The sequence below is a fragment of the Mirounga leonina genome, unplaced genomic scaffold, assembly GCF_011800145.1.
Source record: "Mirounga leonina isolate KUSES-001 unplaced genomic scaffold, KU_Mleo_1.0 Mir_115, whole genome shotgun sequence".
NCBI classification, from domain to species: domain Eukaryota; kingdom Metazoa; phylum Chordata; class Mammalia; order Carnivora; family Phocidae; genus Mirounga; species Mirounga leonina.
Genome location: NW_023270268.1, coordinates 44,006,770 through 44,031,272, shown reverse-complemented (window position 1 = coordinate 44,031,272; position 24,503 = coordinate 44,006,770). Strand labels below are relative to the sequence as shown.

Sequence of the window (24,503 nt, the reverse complement as noted above, 5' to 3'; positions counted from 1 at the left end):
AGTCTCGGACAAGTCTTCTTGCCATCTGGCACAGGATTAAGTATTGGCATAGAGTTTGTTGTCTGCTGACAATGGATCAAACTCACTTGGCAAGCCCCCTCTGGGAAATTATCAACCTCACGCAAATCTGTTTCAATTTCCATTTTTAACACTGATGGGTTTAATTGGACTGGTTCACCACAACAAGTTGCAAAGTTCATTTAGCACTTTTTAAGCAAATAATCCTCAGTGTATGTACATTTGTGATCACATTAAAGAGGGTGGTGAATTGGTCTGGTAAATCAGAAAACATTTTAGTGTCTTGGTTAAGTGTCTGCCTTCGGCTCAGGTCATGATCCCGGGGTCCTGGGATCGAGTCCTGCGTCGGGTTCCCTGGTCAGCCTCTCCCTCTGCCTGCCGCTTCCCCTGCTTGTGTGCTCTCTCTCTCTGTCAAATAAATAAAAATCTTAAAAAAAAAAAATAAAAAAAGACAGTTTACTTATGCCCTAAATTGGGTTTGTGAATATTATGGGGGTTGCAAGGGTATTGTTTTGCAAATGCTTACTATGTACAGAGCACTTTGCTATATGCCCCATAGGGTCATTTCTGTCATCGAAAGAGCTTATGTTCCACTGGAAGAGAAATATTAGCACCCCCCAAAAAGAGAGAGTGAAGGGAGAACTTGAAGAGAGCCTGGGATTGTCATGGGACTGGAACCAAGTGGCACTGAATGTGAATTAAGTTTTGAATCAGTCGGCCTTGGTTTTATAACCCCAGGCTGCCTTTAAATTCCCATTTCATTGGTGTGGTTCTCTTTAACTGCCTAGCTCGTTTGTGGTGGAAAAGAAGAGGCCGGTTGGAGGCTACTTCTAAGTCCCGTCCTAACAGCTCTGTTGCTGGCAGCGAGCCCTGAGTAATGTCTGACGCTAATGTGAAACTCGAATATATTAAAGCAGTGAGGGTGGAGAGGAGGGGGAGTAAAATGGCAAAACACTTATATTGAAAGATGAAATCTTTGCCCGTAGAAATAGGCGAGCCGCTTACGTTGCTAAGAACTCTAAATTTTTTCAAAAGCAAGCACTCAGAATCATTTCTATTTTTATATCTTTGTATGCTTCCAGCAATACAAAATGTATTACATAGACCTTCTCTATTTCAGAAAGTCTTTGTTGTGTGGCTTCCTTCCATAAAGTTAGTGTAATAGGTCATGGGCTGGAGGATAAATTCATCCAAAAACGCCAGGCCTTTTCCTGGGCTGTAAGAAGCCGGTGGGTTCTATTTTTACAGATAAGATTTTATCTCTGCTTTTAACGGTTCTGCTGCTAGTCAGGGTTTTATATTTACAAAATGCTTTTTATTTTTATACCTGCCTAGCGCATTGTGCTCAGTAGGTGTACAGTTCATGCTGGTGAGTAAACTTGAACCCATGTTGTCAGCCTTGGGCTTGCGGTGGCCTTCCATACATTCACTGCTGGGGAGGTGAGCTTGGGAAGCCCTGGGAACTGGTCGTGAAATCTGCACGTGACTTTGGCTGTCATTATTTTCCCTGCACAGACCCATTTTACCCTTGCAACAAGAAACCGGTGCGTTTGTTAGCTTCTTTTACTCCTATCTCGTGGATCTGGGTGCTGAGACCAGGATGGGTGAAGTGGCTTGTCCAACAAGGTCACATAGGATCAGAGGTAACATTAAAACTCAGACATGTGTGGGCACCTGGGTGGCTCAGTCGGCTAAGCATTTGCCTTCGGCTCAGGTCATGATCTCTGGGTCCTGGGATCAAGCCCCGCGTCAGTCTCCCTGCTCAGTGGGGAGCCTGCTTCTGCCTCTCCCTCTGCCACTCCCCCTGGCCATACTTGCTCTCTCTGTCAAATAAATAAATACGATCTTTAAACAACAACAACAACAAAAAACCCTCAGGTATGTGTGACGCAAGACTTTGAACTTCCCAGAACACGCAGTGTCGCACCAGTAGGTTGTGTGTCTGGAAGATGCCGATGTGAGTAGTACTTTTATTTCACAGGCAGACCAAGGACCCACGGCTGACTTGGATCCCAGCTGTCCTTGGGATATGAGTCTAGAGGTGGGATGGAGAGCGGATTGTCAGAAGGGGTGGGGGAAGGGACGAAGGTTGGAGGAAAACCAGAAAGACTGGAGGAGGGGAAGCCTGGAGGCCCTTGTGCTCATGCTTCAAGGTGAAAGGTCACGCAGGAGGCTGGAGGGGAGGAAATGGGAACTAAGTTAATGATCCCCTGGAGGCTAATGGGAGGGACCAGGTGGAGAGGGGCGGAGACCCGGAGGGTGGCGAGAGACCAGGAGGGGGGCGAGAGACCAGGAGGGGGGCGAGGCTGCCTTCTCTTCCGCTCATTTCAACGACTTTTCAACCTCACAGAATTTCCCGAGTAAATAAAATGGCTTTCTAAATCCATGTCTCTATTGAAGAACATATTAATTCAAGAAGGAAAAATTATTTCACACAACAGTTTTTCAGCCAGACATCTTAGAGAAGTGTCGACCTTTCCTGCCGCTGAGCGAAAGCTGCAGTTCCTAAACAGCTGAAGCTCTTTTCCGACCTGGACACTTCTCTGAGCGGAGGCTCCCGATGTGGCTGGAGGTGAGGAGTTGGTTTGTTCTTTCTGCGACTGTGGAATGAGACAGTCTGGGAAATGGTGGTCAAAGGGGCCGCCAAAGAAAGAGAAGACCATTCCCATTATCTTTGTTACAGGCACCCGGGGTCTCCCTGTGAAACCCTTGGAAGCTTTTTTTTTTTTAAATTTTTTTTTAAAATTTTTTTATTTTTAGCCCAGGAAAGAGGCCTTTTGGTGTCAAGAAAAGTTTTCCTTTTCCTTCGGAACTGGTGTTCTTTTTCCTTATAAACAACATGGGGCCAGGTGATTGATTCCATTTCCTTAGTTCTTTCTTTGCCCCACGACAGTGACAAGCCCAGTCTACAGTTTATCTTCAATCACATTTTAGTACCCTGTGACCTGCATGACCATGCATCATTTTCCTTTTTGTCATGTTGTATCTTCCTGAGTATTTTGGTTTTTACTGCTTATGAAAACAACACATAGTCACCGTTAAAAACCTGGGAAGTACAAGAGAGTTTTGATAAGAAAAAAAACCACACCAGTGGACCTATTCATGTATCACCGTCAATAGTTTGTTATCTTCTTTCCTTTTTTGTTCCATTTTCTAATACGAGAATGGTACAGCATATGTATTCGTCAAACACACATACGTAGGCAGGTTGAACACACACACACACACACATAAATTTTCAGGAGAGAGGAGACGTTTAGAAACAGCAGAGACATTGGGTTGAGGTAAGACTCGGCAGCAAGGGAGTGAAATCGGGGAAGAGGTGGGAGCAGCAGGGCAGTGGGGATTCATCCAGCTCAACTGCGGGTCCTGGCAGACAACAAGGTTACACTGAGAAATCCGAGAAAGGAAATGAGTCAGTAACTCGGAGGGAGTGGAGATGAGACAGCAGTGTGAAAGAGCCAGTGGTTCAGCCTGCCTTCGGGAACGGGGCGACAGCCGCGAAATGATTTGAACAATAGCAGAATGTAGCTTTCAAATGCAATCACGAGCGATGTATCAAGTTCTTGTGAGCAATGCTCTTGCTTTTGGCATTCAGACTGGGAGCCACCCTGGACATCCCAGGAGCCGAGCGTTAGAGCAAAGCTGCTGTCGGGTCGACGGGTGGGTGTGCAGAGGCTGGGAATTCCAGTGGCTTTCTGCTCAGAGTTGTTTCTGAGCAATGAGAACTGCTCACTTAAGACTCCCTCTTGTACTCTAGTCTTTGGGGAATACCGTGAGTGACACTTTTAATTAACAAATCTGCTGGGAACAAAACTGCTTTCAAAGCGTTGGCTGGGCATGGGCTTTGAAGGGTGGGCCGAGGAGGCTCCCACGGTCCTGGGGGAGTTCTAGGACTTGGAAGCCGCGGCTGAGTTGTACCTCTTTGGGGCCAGACTTCTCTGAGATGGGGCCAGAGGGTCCTCCCAGAACGCCCCAGCACTCTGTTCTGGGGGATGGAGGCTAGCCAGCTGTGGCGACGTCCTTAGGCAAGCTGGGCTCACTTACCACTTGGGGTGCGGGCCTCTCTGCTCTCCCCAGATTCAGGGGGCCACAGCCCACTGGTTCAGAATGAGAGCGGAGAGTGGGGACCAGCATTTGGGAACGCATTGCCCCGGCCCCTGTGTCATTTCTACCACTGACCAGTAGCTGTGTGTCGGACCCCAGCAGACGTGCATCACTCTCTCACTGCAGCGGTGCTCTTGCTGCTTCTGCCGAAGCATCGAGATCCATGGTATCAGAGGGTCTAAGAAAGGCTCGTGAAAGAGAGGATTCCTTTCCTTCCGGTACCATGTGAAAAGTATGTAGGACAGACCTCCCTAGGAAAAACATGTTTTAATAATGTAGGTCCTGAAGGAATGTTAGTCAAAGGGTTTCTTAGCTCTAATTACTTTGCTAAAAGGGAGTTTACTTAACTCTGACATCCTCATCAATTGGTTCCTGACTCTGAAGGACGATGACAAATCCCCTGAGGCTGGTGATGAGTTTCCACTTGACCAGAAGTTGACAAAAGGATTTTATGAAAGCTTTCAACAGAATTATAATCGTTAAACTGAAGGTGTAACTAAGACCATTGTTCCTTTCTTTTTCAACTTTTTGTGCTTGAGTAAGTGATTGTCATCTCTTTAGTTCAGTCTTTCCCCCCTATTTGTGTTTTTCTGAACAGGACAGTCTTGGTTTTAATGTTTTTATTCTTCCCCGTTCATTTTGGATTATGTTTTGAAGACTCTTGATAGCTCTTACTGTATGGAAACGCAACAGTTAAACTTAATTACGCTTCCTTTACCAAGCCTTTTTTTTTTTTTTTTTAAATCACACTCATTTAAAGGCCTTCTTGGGAAAACATCCAAGTTTTCACTCAAGGCAGTGGATGAGTTCCCCATGCAATAACTTGCTGTCTAGGATAAAGAAATGCGAAGAAGTTTAGCAGCGGCAGCATTCAAATGCGAGGAAACAGATGCAAAAGAAAAGAAAAATACAACTCCAGCGAGGGAGATTGCACTGATTTAGGATTAAATTAAATGATAGTGGTTTGCTATGCTAAAGATTCAAAGGGAGCCATTGTTGTTCAAAATTAAGGTGTGTTTAACTGAAAGAACAATCATGCTCTCCTTTTCTTATGGATCTAGAAGGGTCTGTAGTGTGTGGGGGTTGACAGCGACAATTACTTTGGGAGAGGCAAACCTAGTTGCAAGGCTTAGAACAAAAGGCTGACATTTAGTTTCTGCCATCAGAGTTTGTTGTCTTTGATAACTATAGAGAGAACTCCGATACAGTTCGTAAAACAAAGTTACGGCACCAGATGATTATGCTCATCTTTAAAAGAAAAATAAAAGAAAATCTCAGAAAAGAGTTTATGGCATGGGGTACGTAAAGCACCAGGAATGACTTATGATGTAGTTTGGGAGGAGGCAGACAAAGCTGGAGGTCCTGTCCATCTTTCTAAGGACATGTGGAAACTCTGGACAGAAGCTTATGTTGGGCCAGTTTCTCTGAGATTAAGTCACAATAACAAATACTGGAAGTTGTGTATGACCAAAAGTCTAATCATGTCTTTTGCCCTCAGAAACCTTCATGCCTTGACATTTGGGTTTCTCCATAATCTATCTTCCTACGCTTAATTCCTGCTACTCTGTATACTCTAGCTACACAGTTGTTAACCTTGCTGAGTCGAACATAAGCTTCTTGAGGGTTTTCTGTATTACCTGTGTGGACCTTACAGTGCCTTCCTTGCTCTTAGTAAGAGCTCAGGCATGTCATGTTTACGAGGTTGGTTTCAAGAGCCCTGTCTTTGGCTGAGACCGGCAGATGTGTCCTCGTTATGTCAGTTATATGATCCGGGGAGCGTAGGAGGGTTGGCCGGGCAGGAGAGCAGGGTCCTGCTTTGGGAGAGGAGTTCCTGCCATGGCATCCCAGTGATTGAATGGCAGGGAAGCATCTGAGGAGCTGGGGAGTCAAGGCTCCTTGGCTGGGAGGAGATACACTGGTGGGGCAGAAAACCTTTAAGAGGGGTTTTTGCATCTAGGGGTGGCTGGGACAACTAAGTCATGTGCTTGTATTCAGAGAGTCCCTGCTGGGGCCCTTGGATGGAGGGGTATGTGGGCAAGGGTGACCTTGGATGAAAACAAACAGTGTGTCAGCCATGTGTAAGCAGATCGGGAAGAGCCAGCGCCAGCGTCGTTTAACTGTTATTGGTGATGGTGATAATGATAATCATGCTGACAATTAAAAAGATAATTATTTTCCTTCTTTCAGTCACATAGAAAAAATCACCACATGGCAAGACCCTAGGAAGGCGATGAATCAGCCTCTGAATCCTATGAACCTCCACCCTGCGGCCACTTCCACCCCAGCACCCCAGAGGTCCATGGCCGTGTCTCAGCCGAATCTCGGTAAGCCCAAAGCATCCACTTGGAGCTGAATGAACAGGTGTTTAACCCAGAGGCTCTGGAGCTCAGAAGCAGCTCTGGTTGTCTCGGTGTCGACTTGTGTACCCAGATAGTTCTTGAGTTCTTGGGGTGCATTACCCTTCTGCCACCTTTGCCTTTTCTCATGGCGTCCTTGCTACCAGTTCACATTATTGCTACCTATACACAATACTGCTACCTAGGTTCACACTGTGGTTCCAGCATCTCCTTCAGTTGCCTCAGTTGGAGTGTTTTTAAAAAATCACTTAGGCCTCCTCTCTTCATCCAGGCTAAGGCAAGTACACACCTCCATTCTGTGAATTGGGTTCCTGAAGACTGCCAAAGGTGCAGATCTGATCTCAAATCCCTTTCTCTCCTTCTTTTATTATTATTATTTTGCATAATGTGTGATTGACACCAGGCCAAGTGCTTTCATGCCTTATCTCATTCAGCTCACAACAACCCTACAAGAAGTGTGATAGCATTCCCATTTTACAGATGAGGAAGCTTTCCCAAGGTCATACAGCTTGTGGATAGCAGAGTTTGGAGTTTGAACTGAGGCTGCTGTGGTTTAGAAGGCATTCAGCCTTTACCTAATCTGCAGGGGGCTTCTCAAGATACCTGCCCCAGGACAATGCAGCTTACTCTTCACCTCATTTAGAATGTTTAAGTGTGATTTTAGAATTGAGAAAAGATTATTTTCTGCTAATTGCCTTTACTAAAGAAGAACTGAAATTCTGCCCACTAGAGATGATCTGATGTGAATTAATACACTGCAACAATGTAAGTAATCAGCTTCTATTGTAGTCATTCCCCCTGGACTCCCCTTCCAAAGGCTAAGAATAAAGGGTACTTTTAAAGTTTTACAAAAGACGGTGCCGTTTTCAGATAACATTTCCATTTAAGATCAGATATCCAGATACTGCTTTATACACAGAATAGTTACTTTTAGAGTGAAAAGAATCTCCTGTTGGATTTTTCAGGAATGAACAGGGTAAAAATGGAAGCATTATTCCCAGACACCTTCCCTCACTCTGTGACTTAGCCAAAGTGAGTATGAACTCAAGTAAACCCGAGTCAGCTTCAAGTAAATATATTGTCTGTTCTTCCAGGAAGTCTGGATCTACCATTTTAAAGCTTGCAGATGTAAAATATATCCAGAAGCAAACAACTTGGAATAACTTCTGTTGTGTCCCATATCTAACAGGCAGATCAAGGAAAATGGTACCAATGCTTCTACCAGAGTGGTAAACCGAAACTTCCCATGACTCATTTGTCCCAAATATATAAGAGCTCAAATAGAAAGCAGTTGCAAGCTTAGTAAAGAAACCACAAATTAGGTAGCATTAGATGAGTTCAAGGTTTCTTTTAGCCATTTAATTTTCATTAAAAATTCTGAAGACTGATTATTATTATTATTATTTTTAAAGATTTTATTTATTTATTTGAGACAGAATGAGAGAGAGAGAGAGAGCACATGAGAGGGGGGAGGGTCAGAGGGAGAAGCAGGCTCCCCGCCGAGCAGGGAGCCCGATGCGGGACTCGATCCAGGGACTCCAGGATCATGACCTGAGCCGAAGGCAGTCGCTTAACCAACTGAGCCACCCAGGCGCCCCTGAAGACTGATTATTAAAGTATTAACTTTTATTTTATAATCCATTATAATTGGAAAAAAAGTCTTCATGGACTTCGTTAAAAAATGCAAACACTTCTTCGAAGCGTTGTTCAAAAAGTAAGTTTTTGCTGGATCCGCATTCCTGGAGTTCTCTAGTGCTTCCGGTCGGGGATGCGTATCTTCCCTTGAATGCTAGCATCCTCGACCTACTGTTCTGCACCTCTCCCCTTCTGCTTTGGTATCTGTACGTACAGAGCTGCCTTATTCTTGTAAAAGATTTCCTAATCGTCTCAACATAGTGATATGCCATGATTAGTGTATTTAACTGGCAACCCCCATCGGATGGATATTTAGGTTGTTACTAGTGTGTTGCTAGTATACACAATACTGGAACAAATATCCTTGTTTATGCAGTACTTGCCTTCATTTTTAAAAGTTGTGCAGCAAGTACAAAGTGGACTAATTAAATTAAAAGGAACTTGAGTGCTTGAAACTTAACACTGAAGGCACATGTGAGTCGGCCTGTGCACAGGGCCGCCCCCTTCCCTGCAAAAGCACAATTATTGGTAAAGTGTAGCTAAAGAATTTGGAATCTGAATGTTGGTACCATGTTTACCTGTTGCTGAGTTATACTTTCCAGATTTCTAATAAGTCAAAGCAGTCAATTTCTCAAGGCACATTCCGGGTTTTTTCCTAACACTGTTTGAATATTTGTCCATTACAAAAAGTGTTCCTAGCCTATAGAGAATCACAGATGTGTCCCAAGGATAGACAGGTCACAATGCCAAGTGAGCACCAAAGACTGGGGCTAATTTAGAAAGTCACAATGTGGTCCTAATAAGGAGTGATTTATTCAGAATATGTTATTTCAGGCTCCATAGCTCTACCGTAGTTTATACTCTTATTATCAATTTTTAAAACTATAAAAAGCAGGTCCTTCTACTTCTTCAATCTGAATTTTGGTCTTTTCAATAGAATATGGCTAACGACTAAGTGAACTTAAGTGGTATGTCTCCTTTACAGGGAGATGTTTAGGTACAGGTGAAAATGTCCAAATGCAGTTAATATTATCATTATAGTATATAATATATATGTAATATTGCTATAACATCTGTTATTATTATAAGATGATAAAATTAGTACCTTTAAATAGCTAATGTATATGTTTCTAGAGCTGTGATATAATCTATGATATTGCTAAATACATTCAGAAGTAAATCTTTTTTTGGGGGGGATTCTATGTTTCACTGTAGGTTAGGTTCATGGATTTGGGAATCAGACTGTCAGAATTTGAAACCTGGCTTTGCCCATTACCAGCGTTGATGACCCTGTTAAGTTACTTAATTTTGCCTTAGTTTCCTTATATGTAAAATGAAGATTATTATTATAGTATGAAGAGATTATATGAGCTTATATATGTAAAGAGCATAGATCTGGTGCCTGGCACATAACAAGCTATAATTGTTTTATTCTTATTATTGACATTATTCTTTGTGGAAAGAAAAGTTTTATGTTTTCTTTTTCTTTTTTTTTTTTTAAGATTTTATTTATTTATTTGACAGAGAGAGACACAGCGAGAGAGGGAACACAAATGAGGGGAGTGGGAGAGGGAGAAGCAGGCTTCCTGCCAAGCAGGAGCTCGATGCGGGGCTCATTCCCAGGACCCTGGGATCATGACCTGAGCCGAAGGCAGACGCTTAATGACTGAGCCACCCAGGCGCCCTGAAAAGTTTTATATTTTATTCAGTGTTAGATTTGAAGATAATTTCATTGTTCATCCTAAAAGCTCTCAAGAAAAAAAAGATTTATTTTGGGCGAGTTAGAGCGCAAAGTGCTTTAAATTAGGAACACTGTGTTTATTACTTTCAGTGAGTATAGCGCCCCCTGGTGGAAATATTTCAGCGCGTGCCCCCCGCTTCCCCCCCCAAGAAGCTTATCAGTGAATACCTTATTTTTTCAGTGGATCTATTCCTGAAATGTAGCTTGTAAGTCAAATCATATTTTAATTGGCAGAGAAGAGACCTACTCTTAAAGGTGTCCTTAAGTGAGTGACTTGTAAAAATGGAGTAAACTTTTGTCAGGCTGCATCAGTATCCAGTGAAAAGCCATCTGTGTAAGATGGCAGATTTGTTGTGTATCTAAACTCACTAATTTTTCAAATGCCTAAGTAAAATGAGATAGACTCTGCAGGGGAAAAAATGAAGAAAAAATTTTTTTTTAAATTTTTATTTCAAATAACATCTCTGGCTTGGTCTAGTTTTTAACTGAGATTTTTGCTTTTGTATTTGCCAAATCAGGTTTTCTGTCAGGTTTTATCCTACTCGATTCTGTCTGAGCAGATTGGTGACCTTTGTGTCTCAGTCTCTAGAGATGCCCAGTGAATGGAAGAAGAAAGGAAGACCTTGGAGAACATCAGAGAGTTAAGAGGAGAGATGATCTCTGGGTGGAAGCCATATTGCTTGGGGCTGACAACTTGCTTAGAGTCCTCGATTTTATGTAACAGTGAAGGGGGAAAATGACTGTACATGTGAAAGTTGATTTTTTTTCAAACCGGGTAAGACCTTGTATCTTTTAAGTGGGTTCTTGTCTCATTAATCCCCATTAATACCCACTGGATTTTTTTGAAGGAGGGGGGAAATGAAACAAATGGGGAGAAAAGGACTCTACACAGGCCCTATTCTAATATATAGGACAGTGGGCTTGGGGGAAAGTGGGGCCTGCTAAGGAAATAGTTAGTGTGTTAGGGCAGTAGGGGAGGGGTAGGGTGGAGGCAGGGGACCTTTTTGTCTGGTGGTTCATGGAAGAACTTGGAGTCAGAGCTGAGTTTCTCTTGGCTTAGACATTTACTAGTCTTGTGTGTGATCAACCTCTCTGAGTCTCGTTTTCCTTTTTTGTAAAGTGGTGATGATGACAGCAAACATACCTGGCTATCTCCTAAACGTTGTCTTGAGTATGTGGGTACTTGGCATCTAGAAAGCCCCCAAAAGAAGTATATTGTTATAACTGTTCTTGTTAGCTGGTAGCTTGATTTTTCCTCACTATTCTGGCCCCTGTGTACTCGGGAGGAAGAGCTTGTGGTGTGCACACTTAGAAAGCCATCCTCCTCCTCCCTCAGGAAAACCCAGCCACAGTGCCCATAACTTGTATCGTTTGGGACTTTTGCTGACATGTTGCAAAAATAAGTTGGTGGACCCCAGACAGCAGTCCAGGCATGTGCTCGTGACCCGGCTCTTTCTCCATCAGATCATTAACAGGGAGTTTGTGACGAGCAGGCACACTCAAGTTCTAGGTGAGGGACATTTCTGCCCCTACAAGTGTGACAGTGGCAAGGTTTTCCCGTTTCTCAGCACACACGTACTGGAATCATGCAGCAACTTAAAATATCCCCCTATTTTAAAATGTTATTGCCGAGAGAAAGTGACATGCAGTTTTGCCCTTTTGGTGATAATCCTAGTGATCAGAAACCACGGTGTGCTGAGCTCCTGTCACACATTAACAGACCTCTTTGTTGGCATGAGGCCCCGACCTGGGGTGCCAGTATCCTCCCAGACAGAACAGGAAAAATAAAGACGGTATAACAACTTCACCAGACTGCCAGCCCGAGCCGGTTCAGAAACTTTTGGTAAAGTGCAGCCAGAGAGTATTTTTAATGCTATAGGAATTTTAAAAATATCACACACACAGACACACACACACACACACACCTTTCCCATTTGAAGATGTGCTGTCCACTAGGAATTTTAAAAATATCTCTCTCTCTCTCACACACACACACACACACACACACACACACACTTTCCCCTTTGAAGATGTGCCGTCCACCAGGCCAGAGTCTAAGTCGTCCTGGTCTGCCTTGATCTGTACCTCAAATTATAAACACATGTGTGTATGTTTTTTTTCTTTTTTGTAGGGCATGCTTTTCAAGACAAGATGGAAAATCTTGTCTGTGCTCAGTTTGGTAAATTGGCTTATTCTTCCCTCTAGGAAGTGCACAAAGGCACTTAAAAACATTTCATCAAAAAATAAAATAGCCAAGGGACGCTGCAGCCTAGTATTGCTTAAAGCATGTGGAAAGATATCCTAAGGTTTGTTAAAAGTCAGATTTATATGTAGGCTATCCTTTTTTCCCCCCTAATCAAATTTACGTGGCAGACACCTCTAGCTACTGTGATTTTTCCAGCTCTGATACTCTCTCTACTTTTTGAACTTTGTGGTTCTGCAGCATAAATTAGCCTGATGTGCATAAGCCCCCCCCCCACACAGACCCAAAGACAAACTGAGAAAGCTTCACACTTTACAGGTGGAGGTAGAGTGATAGGGCTTTGGTAGGAATGTGGTGGTAGAACGTAAGTGTATACGGCAGGGAGGGAAGACTGGTGGGCACGGGGAAAAAGGGAAGGGGTTCTGGTTAAAAAGGCTTTTTTTTTTTTCTTGATTAGAAAAAGAAGAAACCGTTTTCTAAATACTGTAGAAATCATTATTTTCGCCTTAGATTTGCAGGAAGCCATCAGTTGTCAAAATTCACTCTATCTAATCAACATTCTTGAAGACTGTTCTTTGGAGTTTCCAAAAAGAGATTCATTACAGTTTTTTTTTTTTTTTTTCTTTGAAGGCTTTTAAAGATATTTGAAATGGGGGCTAAAAACATTATTAAATTAACTGGTTGAATTTCTTTCATGCAATAAAGTGAGATGTAATCGTTTATAAAGAAGTGAACTTTGGGTTTCCATGTGTATATTCCATTTATCTTAATGTGGACGAATCTCTTATCTAGATCAGTTCAGTTGACCTTGAACAATGCAGAGGGGTTGGGGAGTAGCCCCCCTGCACCGTCAAAAATCTGCATATAACTTTGATTCCCCCCAAACTTAACTACTAATAGCCTACTGTTGACTGGAAACCTTACCGTTAATATAGAACAGTCAACTAACGCATATTTTGTATACATATTGTATACTGTATTCTTACAATAAAGTAAGCTAGAGAAGATAAAATGTTGAGAAAATACATTTACAGTACTATACTGTAAATCAGCATATAAGTGAATCCATATAGTTCAAACCCATGTTGTTCAATGGTCAACTGTATTCATTTGTCTGGATGAAATAAGATTAGGTGGTAAACAGTTGTAGATTTTATAATGTGAAATTTAGAAATGTAGATGGAAAACCTCCTCCTTGATAGAAAGCCTCGAGAGCCCTAAAAAAATGTTTGATGCCACAATTTTCCTAAGAAAATATTCTCCAAGATAAAATTCCTGTGTAGTATGCTAGATGCACACTTCGGAAAATTGTGTACACAAAGTGGGTTATTTATAATATAGCCTCCTCCCCCAAGTAAATGCCTGCAATACAGCAATAAATATATTTGTAACCATTAAAATAATAGTTATAAGGACTATGTGGCACATGGAAAACTTTATTATTTCAGTCTAATTTTATAAAGCAGAAAAAATTGTTTATGCTATGACTATAATTTTGTTTTTTTAGAAAAGACTGTTTAGATTCTCCTTTCCCACAGACTTTGCTCTCCATCTGTGTGTTTCTAGCCCCTAGCCAAGTGCATGACGCATCGCAGGTGCACCACTTTGTAGAGTTAAGGTATTAGGTAAGTCAGTTACGTATTTTTGAGTGTTAATAGTGGTTATAGTAAGCCCTTTTTGATTGGGGATGATTTCCTTTATTTTCTCTTTAATGTGGTTATATTACTTTTATAGTAGCCTAAAGGGAAAAAAAGAAAAAAAAAAAGCGTTGATGTCTTGAGCTTTTTATAGAGGGAGAGGAGGATGGGGTGTTGGGAAGAAGGCTCCAGGCCCCATGTGCAGTCCAGACAAAACCAGGAATCTTCAAGCTTCTGCAGTTGATTGAATCTGCCAGCAGCAAGTAAGTTATTCCCTAGTCCGTAATATCAGTGTTTCTCCCAGCGGGGATCCACATCTAGCACTGTTAAGATCCTCTGGGGCATTTGTTAACCAGTCATCCAGTCACCCGATTGCTCCTTAAAGAAGTCTGGGGCTGCTGCTGGAATAATGCCTGGGCCCCCACCTCTGGGAAATCCTGTTTCAGATGATGGAGGTTGGCGTCTTGGAAGGAGGGCTGTTTTCAAGTGCCCAGATGACCCTGGTCATCAGCCAGGGGTTAGCATAGTGATTGGAGAATGCCGTCCTACTGAATGGCAGAAACCCACTCAGGTTATCCATTCTTTTTTTTTTTTTAAACTGTACTCTTTTTTTTTTTTTTTTAAAGATTGTATTTATTTATTCATGAGAGACAGAGAGAGAGAAGCAGAGGGAGAAGCAGGTTCCCAAGGAGCAGGGAGCCCGATGCGGAACTCGATCCCAGGACCCTGGGATCATGACCTGAGCCGAAGGCAGACGCTTAACCGTCTGAACCACCCAGGCGCCCAGGTTATCCATTCTTTAACCCGAGTTATCTGAAAAGAACTCTGAATTTGCTCACCAACTTTTTGACTGGGTTCTTGGTCCAAAATAGACATTTATTATGGCATTGGCGTTTGTGGTTTATGACCCTTGCTGGGGTTAGTGCACACGTGAGCACTGGGTACCTGATGGCCAAAGCCACTTTCTGGAGAGTTTTGACCCCAGTCATACCATGTAAACTGCAAAAACAGGGAAAACATTGCTGTTTGGGAATCCAGGTTATTGAACTGTGTTGTCAACATTCACACGGTAAGTGTGTAAGCTCACCTTGAACTTTGCTTGCAGAGAATCAGGCCTCTGCAGGCCTAAAGTCCTGAAAAATTCCAGAAAGGCACCCCATACCCCAAAGAAGAGCAGAGTCTCTTAGGAAGGAGGTAAAAGCCATATCAAGCTTTCCTTAAGTCCCTTCTTTGTGGGAACTACCTCCCTTATTTATTTACTTTTAATGGATTCTAATTTCTTCACCAAGCTGTGGGCCTCTGTTGAGAGTTTTAAAAATAATTCGGACAGTTTTAGTAGCATCTGCTGGCTGACTTCCAATGGTTTGCCCTCAGGAACTTCCTTGTTGTAGGGAATTTCACCCAGTTAGATTGAGGTGAAGGGATTCTGGGATGGTTTGTCCCTTGGCCACTTGTTCCAAGTTATTAAGTGCTGAGTAACATTTGGACACTATTCTTTGATCTCCTCTTTGGGGCGCCTGGTGATGTCCCTGCCTGTGTGTGATCATCACCTCCCCCACCCCATATCAACTGGAAGATTGATTTCTTCTTCCTTTCTGGAAGTCTAAATTTATTCCCTCGGTGTTCTGCAGTTGCTGGTGGTCAGGGACAGCTGTTCCACCACGCTTGACTCTGGATAATTCTCTGTGATGAAGTCAGCAAAATAATACTGTAAGAGAAGCCAATAAAACAAAAACCTTCATGGTCTTTTCTCCTTAAGTGCTGAAGAGAGGAAGATCATCCCCTCTCCTTGGTTTAAAAAAAAAGGGGGGGGGGGGCAGGAAAAGATTAAGATCCTAAACATACTTGAGGCAACAAGATTCAAGAATGTTCTTTCCCCCCGTATTATATAATTACTATTTGGTCATTATAGAACAGCTGAAAAACACTGTAATCTGATCATTCAAAATCACACTAATGTTTTCTCATGTATTTGTCTTTTTTCAATAAAAGTTAGAAAACCTTCTGTATTCTTTTTTTGTAGCCTGTTTTTCCATTTAACATATCATGAGCATCTTTCCATTTCACTTAATATTTTTCTACAATATTTTTTGATTAGCTGTTTTTATTGGAATAGTAACACACACACACGGCAAAAAATTCAAACAGTTCCAAAGAATATTCATGAGAAGTAAGTCTCTTTCACATCAGGAACCCCCAGCCCTTCTCTCCTCTTCCTTGAAACCCTGCTACCAGCTTCCTGAGTATTCTGGAAATACTCTACATACATATGTATGCTTGGGTGTATATGTCTTTTTTAAGCTTAACATATCCTAGAGAGCTTTCTAAATTGGTACTTAGAGATGTATTCATTCTTTGCCAGGATTATGTAATATTCCAGTCTATTGATACACCAAATTTATTTAAACAGTCCTTTATCTTGGGTCTTTAGCTTCTTTTCTGATTGTTTGCTGTTACTAAGCAATGCTACCGTGTGCATTCCTGTACATAAATCCTTGTGCCTTGTGCTGTTATGTATAAGATAATTTTGCAGAGGTGGACTTCCTGGATCTAAAAATTAAGTGCATTTGAAGTTTTAATAGATATTCTACTTCCCTCCAAAAAGGGAGGGATACCCTGCCAACAGGGTATCAAAATGCTCCTTTTCTTCTACTGTGGCCAGTGATGTCCATTATCAGGCTTATTAGCCTTTATAATTCTGATAGGTACGGACTAGATTCTCATTGTTTATGAATGGATTTGGGCATAGTTCTGTTTACAAACCATTACATCATGTTAATGGCTATACAATATTCTATAGGTTGACTATACTATAATTTATTTAACCAGTTCTTCTACTGAGAGACCTACAGGTTGAGGCTATTTTTCTACCATTATAAGTGATGTTGCAGTCAGTACTCTTGTTCATAAATTTTTGTGCCTTCCTTTAGCTTCCTCATTTTTTTCCAGTTTCTTTGGAATGTTTGTTAGTCAAGTATAGGAATTCCTTAAAAAATACAATTTTCACATGTTTGCTTTTATCAAACTAAACAAGTAATTGCAGATTCACTGGCGGTGTTGCTGGGGGGTGGGGGGGGATTGTTTGGGGCACAAGTTTTGTGTGCAATCAATGATTTAAAGTTGTCATAAAGAGTTTATTTTTCACCAGGCACCTAGCGTTCCCACTAGCTTTGTTTTTCAGCTTGCATATCCATATGTTTTTGACTAAGCCATAAATGGAAGTTTCATTTGAAGTTATTTTTTGCTTCCCAGTACATGTCATGCATTTCATTCCATATTATTTTAGTCCTTTTCCTTCCCAGTGTGCTATTTCTCAGACACTAGTGAAGAGTGAGTTGTGAGTTTTCAGTTTTGCCAAGGGTTACATATTTGCAGAACTAGAAGAAAAGACAGTAAAAAATATTTTTTAATGTGGGTGACTTAGTCCTGGCTCACAAGACTTTTCATTTAGCTGCTTCAAAGCTCACACGTTAAATATCAAGAAAAATATTCCATTTCTACCCCTGTCAACTGCCATGATGCCTGAATTAATTAGAATGGAGCTCTAATCTCTCCCCAGATGGAAGTGGATCATCCCAGCCTAATAAAATGAACGCTCAGGGCAGCCGCTAATGGGGAGGCTTCTGAACTCCTTGCCTCCACCGCATATGTAGTTTTTCTGTTGCTACTATCTTGAGATGCTGCAGTTGAGGGTTATTCCTCTGGAGACCCTGCTTCTCTAGTCTACTACGTGTCTCAGTCATTTGTGTATCTCTTGTCCTCTGTCTCTGCCCTAGTTTTATTTTTATTTTTATTTATTTATTTATTTATTTTTTAAAAGATTTTATTTATTTATCTGAGACAGAGAGAATGAGAGAGACAGAGAGCACATGAGAGGGGGGAGGGTCAGAGGGAGAAGCAGACTCCCCGCCGAGCAGGGAGCCCGATGCGGGACTCGATCCCGGGACTCCAGGATCGTGACCTGAGCCGAAGGCAGTGGCTTAACCAACTGAGCCACCCAGGCGCCCAAGATTTTTATTTATTTATTGAGAGAGAGAATGATACAGAGCATGAGTAGGGAAGAGGGTCAGAGGGAGAAGCAGACTCCCCGCTGAGCAGGGAGCCCGATGCGGGACTCGATCCCAGGACTCCAGGATCATGACCTGAGCCGAAGGCAGTCGCTTAACCAACTGAGCCACCCAGGCGCCCTATTTTTATTTTTTTTTAAAGATAATTGGACAGAGAGAGACAGAGAGCACAAGCAGGGGGAGCAGCAGAGGGGGAGGGAGAAGCGGGCTCCCTCCCGGGATGCTGGGACCGTGACCTGAGCTGAAGGCAGCCGCTTAACCGACTGAGCCACCCAGGCGCTCCTGCCTGAGTTTTAAATGCACAACTTTTCCCCCTGCAATTTGAAGGAATCCCAGGGCCCAGACCATATTAAAATAGATGGCTTCGGCCTGACACATTTCTTCCATGTGCCTGCATTCGCTACTGCCTTCTCCAGACTCAACTTCGCCCTTCACGATTATCCATTTTTTCTTCTGTCAAGAAGGCCAATGTGGAACGGTTTCTTCAGCTCCAGTTCTGGGAAGTGAGGGCCTATCACTGAAGGGCCTCTAAGCTTTACAGTCAGTTAACTCTTGAAGCTCAGACTCCCTCTAAGAAAACTTGTAATTCTTTAGTCCGGTTTCTTGTCGTCAGGCACGGTTGTCCAGAACTGTTTCTTCTAAAAGACTGTTCCAGCCAGTCCTATATAGAGCAATTCCTCGTCCTGTCTTCCCTGCTGTCTGTTTTATTGAATGTGAGATTTTCTCCTTTTTTAAAAAATTTGAGATATATATATAATTAACATAACATTCTATTAGCTTCAGTTGTACAACATAATGGTTTGATACATGCACATTGCTCACCACAGTAAATCTAGTTAACATCCATCACCACACATAGTTACAAAATTATTTTTCTTATGATGAGGATGTTCAAGAGCTACTCTGTTAGAAAGTTCAAATATACAGTACAGTATTGCTAACTCTAGTCACCATGCTATACATTACATCCCCATGACTTAATTTATTTTATAACCGGAAGTCGGTACCTACTGACAAACTTCACCCTGAATTACTTCTAAGTAACAGGTGGGGTCTGGGGTGGAGGTGGGGAGGCTGGGAGGAACAGTGAGCTTGAGGTATGGGAATCCTTAGCACATACTACAACTGGGGTTCTCTCCCCGTCAAACTCTGGTCAGTTCTCAAAACCATTGTTTAGTGGGGGTTTCCTCAAAGATAAAAATGTTACGGGGCGCCTGGGTGGCTCAGTCGTTAAGCGTCTGCCTTCGGCTCAGGTCATGATCCCAGGATCCTGGGATCGAGTCCCACATCGGGCGGGCTCCCTGCTCTGCGGGAAGCCTGCTTCTCCCTCTCCCACTCCCCCTGCTTGTGTTCCTGCTCTCGCTATGTCTCTCTCTGTCAAACAAATAAATAAAATCTTTAAAAAAAGATAAAAATGTTACAATACAATGGCCCTACACGATGCAGTTTCTCCTGACCCTGCCAGACTGAGAATTTTCAGTCTCCAGGGAGTTTAGGGTGTGTATAGGGAAGTTTTTCTTTCTTGTTTCTCTTGTGTGTGTTTTTTTTTAATACATCACTTTTTATTTTCAAATAACCTTAAACTTACAGAAGAGTTTCTAGTACAAGGAACTCCCATATACCCTTTGTCCAGATTTGCCTTTGTTAATTGTTTATGATTTGCCACATTTGCTTATCTCACTTTCTCTGTATGAATATATATCTTTTCCTTTTTTTTCCCCCCGAACCTTTTGGGATTAAGTTGGAGACATCATGCTCTTTTACCCCTAAATACTTCAGATTGTGTTTTCTAAAAGGACATGTTCTTACACAAGCACAGTATAGGTATCCAAATCAGGAAATTTAACATTGGGACAATAGTATTGTCAAATCCACATCCGTGTTTGAAAATTTCTTCATTTTGCCACAACAGTGTCCCTTCTGGCGATTTTGGCTTCTGATTCAGGATCTACCAAGGACCATGCACTGCATTTAGTTGTCCTGTTTATTTAATCTCTTTTTACCTGGAATGATTCCTGGGCCCTTGTGTTTTTGGATTGTGACATCTTTGAAGGGTATAGGCCAGTTATTTTGTAGATCATACTTTAATTTGGATTTGTCTGGTGTTGCCTCATGGTTTAGATTTAGGTTATGCATTTTTGGCAGGAAGGCACATGATGTCAGTTTGTCCCAGTATGGACGATGTTGGCTTTGATGCCTTGGTTAAGGTAGTGTCTGTGGAAGAAGCAGGGAGAGCAGCGTTTGCTTGGGTCAACTGATTTCTCTACTGAGTATGTTCCACAAAGTCAATGCAATATGATGAGACCTTGTTTGGTCCACCAAGCCTCTGGAAGGTGTGGCCTTAGGTCAAGTAAACCCTTCTTGAGATGGTGAGCAAATGTCATTGCCAGCATGCTCAGTTAAGCTTCACAGAACATTATTTAATTAACCAATAATAGTCTCAATACCTCAATACACAGAGATAGTTTTTTTTTATAAAGATTTTTATTTATTTATTTGACAGAGAAAGAGCACAAGCAGGGGGAGCAGCAAGCAGAGGGAGAAGCAGGCTCCCTCCGCAGGCCAGGGAGCCCGATGCGGGACTCAATCCCAGGACCCTGGGATCATCACCTGAGCTGAAGGCAGATGCTTAACCGACTGAGCCACCCAGGCGTCCCAGAGATAGAGTTTTAAAATGAAACAGTGAGGGCGCCTGGGTGGCTCAGTTGGTTAAGCGACTGCCTTCGGCTCGGGTCATGATCCCAGGGTCCTGGGATCGAGTCCCACATCGGGCTCCCGGCTCAGCAGGGAGCCTGCTTCTCCCTCTGACCCTCTCCCCTCTCATGCTGTTTCTCTCCTGCTCACTCTCTAATAAATAAATAAATAAATAAATAAATAATCTTTAAAAAAAAAATGAAACAGTGATGCTTGCATTCATTTATTCCCTATTCCTGCCTCTTACAAAACACATAATTCGAAAGGATGCATATAAATAATTGAGTTAAGTTGTGGTAAAGGGAGGCCGAGGCGGAGAAAATAGTAAAGCGAGGGAGAATGGATACCCACAGGCCCTATGTGGTTGTTAGAGGTGCATGCACATTTGGCTTTGAGATTTGGAGGCTCTTGCAAAGAGCAAGGTATGTTCAGTTATGGGAGTCAAAGCATTTATGAGGTAAAGGTTCACCTGGTGTTGAGGAGAAACGTCGTTTTTTCATACATAGATGCCACACAGGGAGTTCTCCCTTCAGTTCCCCATAAACGATCCAGACACTGTGCTCTAGGTGACAGTCCTCAAAAAAATCTCACAACAGTGAACACCAGGAGTTTTAGAGGTTTTTCCTATAACCTCCCTAAACACTGGGTCATGGCATGATCTCAGAGCACCAGCCAGGAATATCTGAAGACCAAACAAGGGTACACCGCATACCCAGTTGGATTCAGGAGAGGCTTTGGAAAATCCAGAGTTGTAGCTTTATTTGTTGTTGTGTGTGTTTTATTTTTTTATATATTTATATATATTTTTAAAGATTTTATTTATTTATTTGACAGAGAGAGATACAGCAAGAGAGGGAACAGAAGCAGGGGGGAGTGGGAGAGAGAGAAGTAGGCTTCTCGCCGAACAAGGAGGCCAATGCGGGGCTCGATCCCAGGACCCTGGGATCATGACCTGAGCCGAAGGCAGACGCTTAATGACCGAGCCACCCAGGTGCCCCTTTTTATATTTGTTTTTAAGAATAAAACAAACCCCTTTGGCACACCATCCCAAATAAAACTTAGAGGTGTAGGTGTTGGTTTTGTTTTGCTCAGGATCAGAATCTCCTCTTGGAAGTTTTTAAAAGCAGAGCTGCTTTGGTTTCTAGCTCCCCTTAACCCCACTCCAAAGCTTATTCCTTTCTTCCTCAAGGGTGGTCCAGAACACCTCACAGGGCTGAGAGACAGTAGCCCAGAGACACTAATCCCAAGGAGGGTACCCCCCCCAACTTTTCCATCTCTGGATTTCATCAGAATTTTTAACTTTACCATAGTGTATGAAACGCCCTTGTGGTTTCCCATGTAGTCTGAGCAGTGAGCCAAAAGGAGATTTCTGTCACTCTGGAGTAGAGGTCAACTGCCCTGCTCACCACAGCCATGAGGCCCCAGGGGCCCTGGTCCCTGCCCCTCCGACTCTGCTCAGCCCTGTGGGCCACCCTGTTTTGCACAAGTATCCAAACCCACTCCAGACTCCCACCTTAAGATCTTGCATTTACTGTTCCTCAGCCTAGAATGGCCTCCACCCTGGTTTCTGCACTTGATTTAAATTTCTTAGATCACACGTCGCCTCCTCAGAGAGGCCTTCCTTAGTTCCACACTTGTTTGTACAAAGCCCTTATCCCTAGAATTATACTATATTTTAGCTGTTGTCTGTCTCGCTACTAGACTATAACCTCTCAAAGGGCCAGGAACTTTCCATCTTGTTCATCAGCCTCTCCCTCTAGCACCTGGAAACAGTGCCTTGTATCTGTCTGGGACAGATATTTGGTGAGTGAATAATTAAACAAACTGTAGAACACTGGAAAGAAAAAGTCACCTATTGTCCTAACATCCAAACACCACCATTACTAATTCTTTAATACTTTTTCATTCCAAAGGTAATTAATTTTTGGAGGGTCACAAGAAATCCTATGAGATCTAGGGGTACAGTCCTCAAAATGCACACAGACACACATTCCCAAAATTTGACATATAATTTTACCAGATTTCCTAATCCTGCTATGCCTGGTTAAATTCTTTTCTTTTTTCCCCCTGAGTAGTCCTGGCCTGATGTAAAGCACCCACCCGCCTCACATCATTCTCTTTGCTAATCTGGTTGCTAAAAAATGGCTCTTAACTTTCATTTGCATTTCTGTGATTCCTTGTGAGGCTGATCATTTTTCCATGTTTGATTTCTAATTGCTTATTCTATTTCATAAATTGTTCAGGTTCGTTGACTATTTCTTGGAGTGTCTGTTGTATGAGCTCTTTAGGATGTTTACTAAAGAATAAAGATGTTTACTAAAATGGTACATTATAGAAAGAAAACAGATTAAAAATTAGCCTTCCACACGGACAGCTTTTTCTCCGCCTCTGGTGGAACACAGCTGTAGATTCATTTTCTGTTACTTTGCTTGGGTTGCCACACTTTGCACCTGGAGTAGTTTTAAAATCATTCAGGAAAGTGAACCAATAAAAAGCTACAATAAACTCTCTCCTGACTAATGAAAATAAATGCATGAATCAGAATTTCCATTTCCTGCTAGGATAAAAGTGTACCTATTGTCTGAAGATAATAAAACAGTTTTGGTTTTGCTATTGCCAGGCCATCGTATTAAATTCAAAGACACAAAGATAACTTTGTGGAGCAGAACAGTGAAGCACCCAATTTCCTCTTTTTCCGAGTTAGGTCATTATTTGCCTAAGTTCAGTAGCTTCATAGATGTGCTTCCTGTCACAGGCCACTTTTGATCAGTCTTGTGATATCCCGTAAATCAGATGGAATCTGAGCAGCATATGCTGGTGCTAGGCGGAAGAAATATGGTTTCTTTACAGCAAAAGGATCCAGAAGAAATCAGCATGCTAACTTGTTCTGGATATATTACATCTAGCATGTTCTGGATATATTAAAATGATGAAAACTGATGTCTAAATCTTTTAAATGCCAATAAAATAAGCATTTTAGGTCATGCATTTGCTAGGAAAACATAAACACCAGTGTTCCAGGTATTTCCATCGTGGATCCGAGGAGAGCAGAGTTGCACACTGGTTTGTCACCTACATTACTGTGTAGATGAGCAGACAGGATAGCAAGTAGGAAAATCATCTTCTGGTACTAAAAATTCAGGGTTTCCTGTGAAGTAACTGCAGCTTGGGTTGCAAGTCTAAAACTAGAAGAACCGGGGGTATCTGGAAAACCTAAGGTCCACCTGTTAGATTTGGGGGCACCTGTAAGTGGTTTTAAGGCCTGAAACAAGGAGGCCAGGAAAGTGTGGCTGCATTGCACATACGTCCCTGCGCTCTGTGCCTTATCAGCTGAGCCAGCTGAGAAATTGCCTTGTGGTTATTCTCACCCAGAATTGGAATAAAGGGCTCAGTGTGAAGTTGGGATAGTACAACTTCTTGGTTTAATACTTTACAGATTTTTGGAACCAAATGCACCCTGCAGTGAAAAGTTGCCTTTTTTTTTTTTTTTTTGCTGACCTTGTTGGACGGCTAATACTGTTTCTGGGAAATAAGAGAAACAAGCGGCTCATTGTTGGCAGGAGCTGAGAGAGACACAAGAAGGGCGAGAGATGTGTCTGCAGCCCTTTTTTCCTCTTCATTGTATCGTGACTGAGTCAAGGCTGGACTGCGGCTGGGTTTTTCTTCCTACCTCTGTAGACATGTGTTTTCCATCAGACAGGGCTGCGTGACACCTGACATTGGCCAGTTCACATGAGTTAAGCCATGTACGGCCCATAAACAGAGAGGAAAAGACCCACAGCTGCACTCAGACACTCTTGACACTGAAATATTTTTGCAGCCTTGTGTGGCTGGGTCTGCACGTATGTCAGAAACGATTTACACCTGTATGTTTTGGCTTCTTCCAGTTGCATCTCATTGCTTTCTGAAAGCCGCTGTTGGTCAGAAGGTCAGTATTGCCTGATGGCGGTACCTCTTCCTGTTTAAACCTTCCTGAATTATGAAATGTAACTTTTTTAAGAAAGATTTTATTTATTTGACCGAGAGAGAGAGTGCAAGCAGGGC

The 24,503-nt window shown here is 42.4% G+C and overlaps 1 protein-coding gene across 1 annotated transcript in view; it reads left to right on the top strand.

Annotated features, from left to right (window-relative positions):
• WWTR1 (WW domain containing transcription regulator 1) overlaps window positions 1–24,503 on the top strand; it is a 135,458-nt gene that overhangs the window by 72,701 nt on the left and 38,254 nt on the right. Inside the window, exon 3 of the mRNA XM_034996825.1 lies at window positions 6,313–6,449. Coding sequence (XP_034852716.1) covers window positions 6,313–6,449 — 137 coding nt within the window. The remainder of the gene's footprint in view (window positions 1–6,312; window positions 6,450–24,503) is intronic.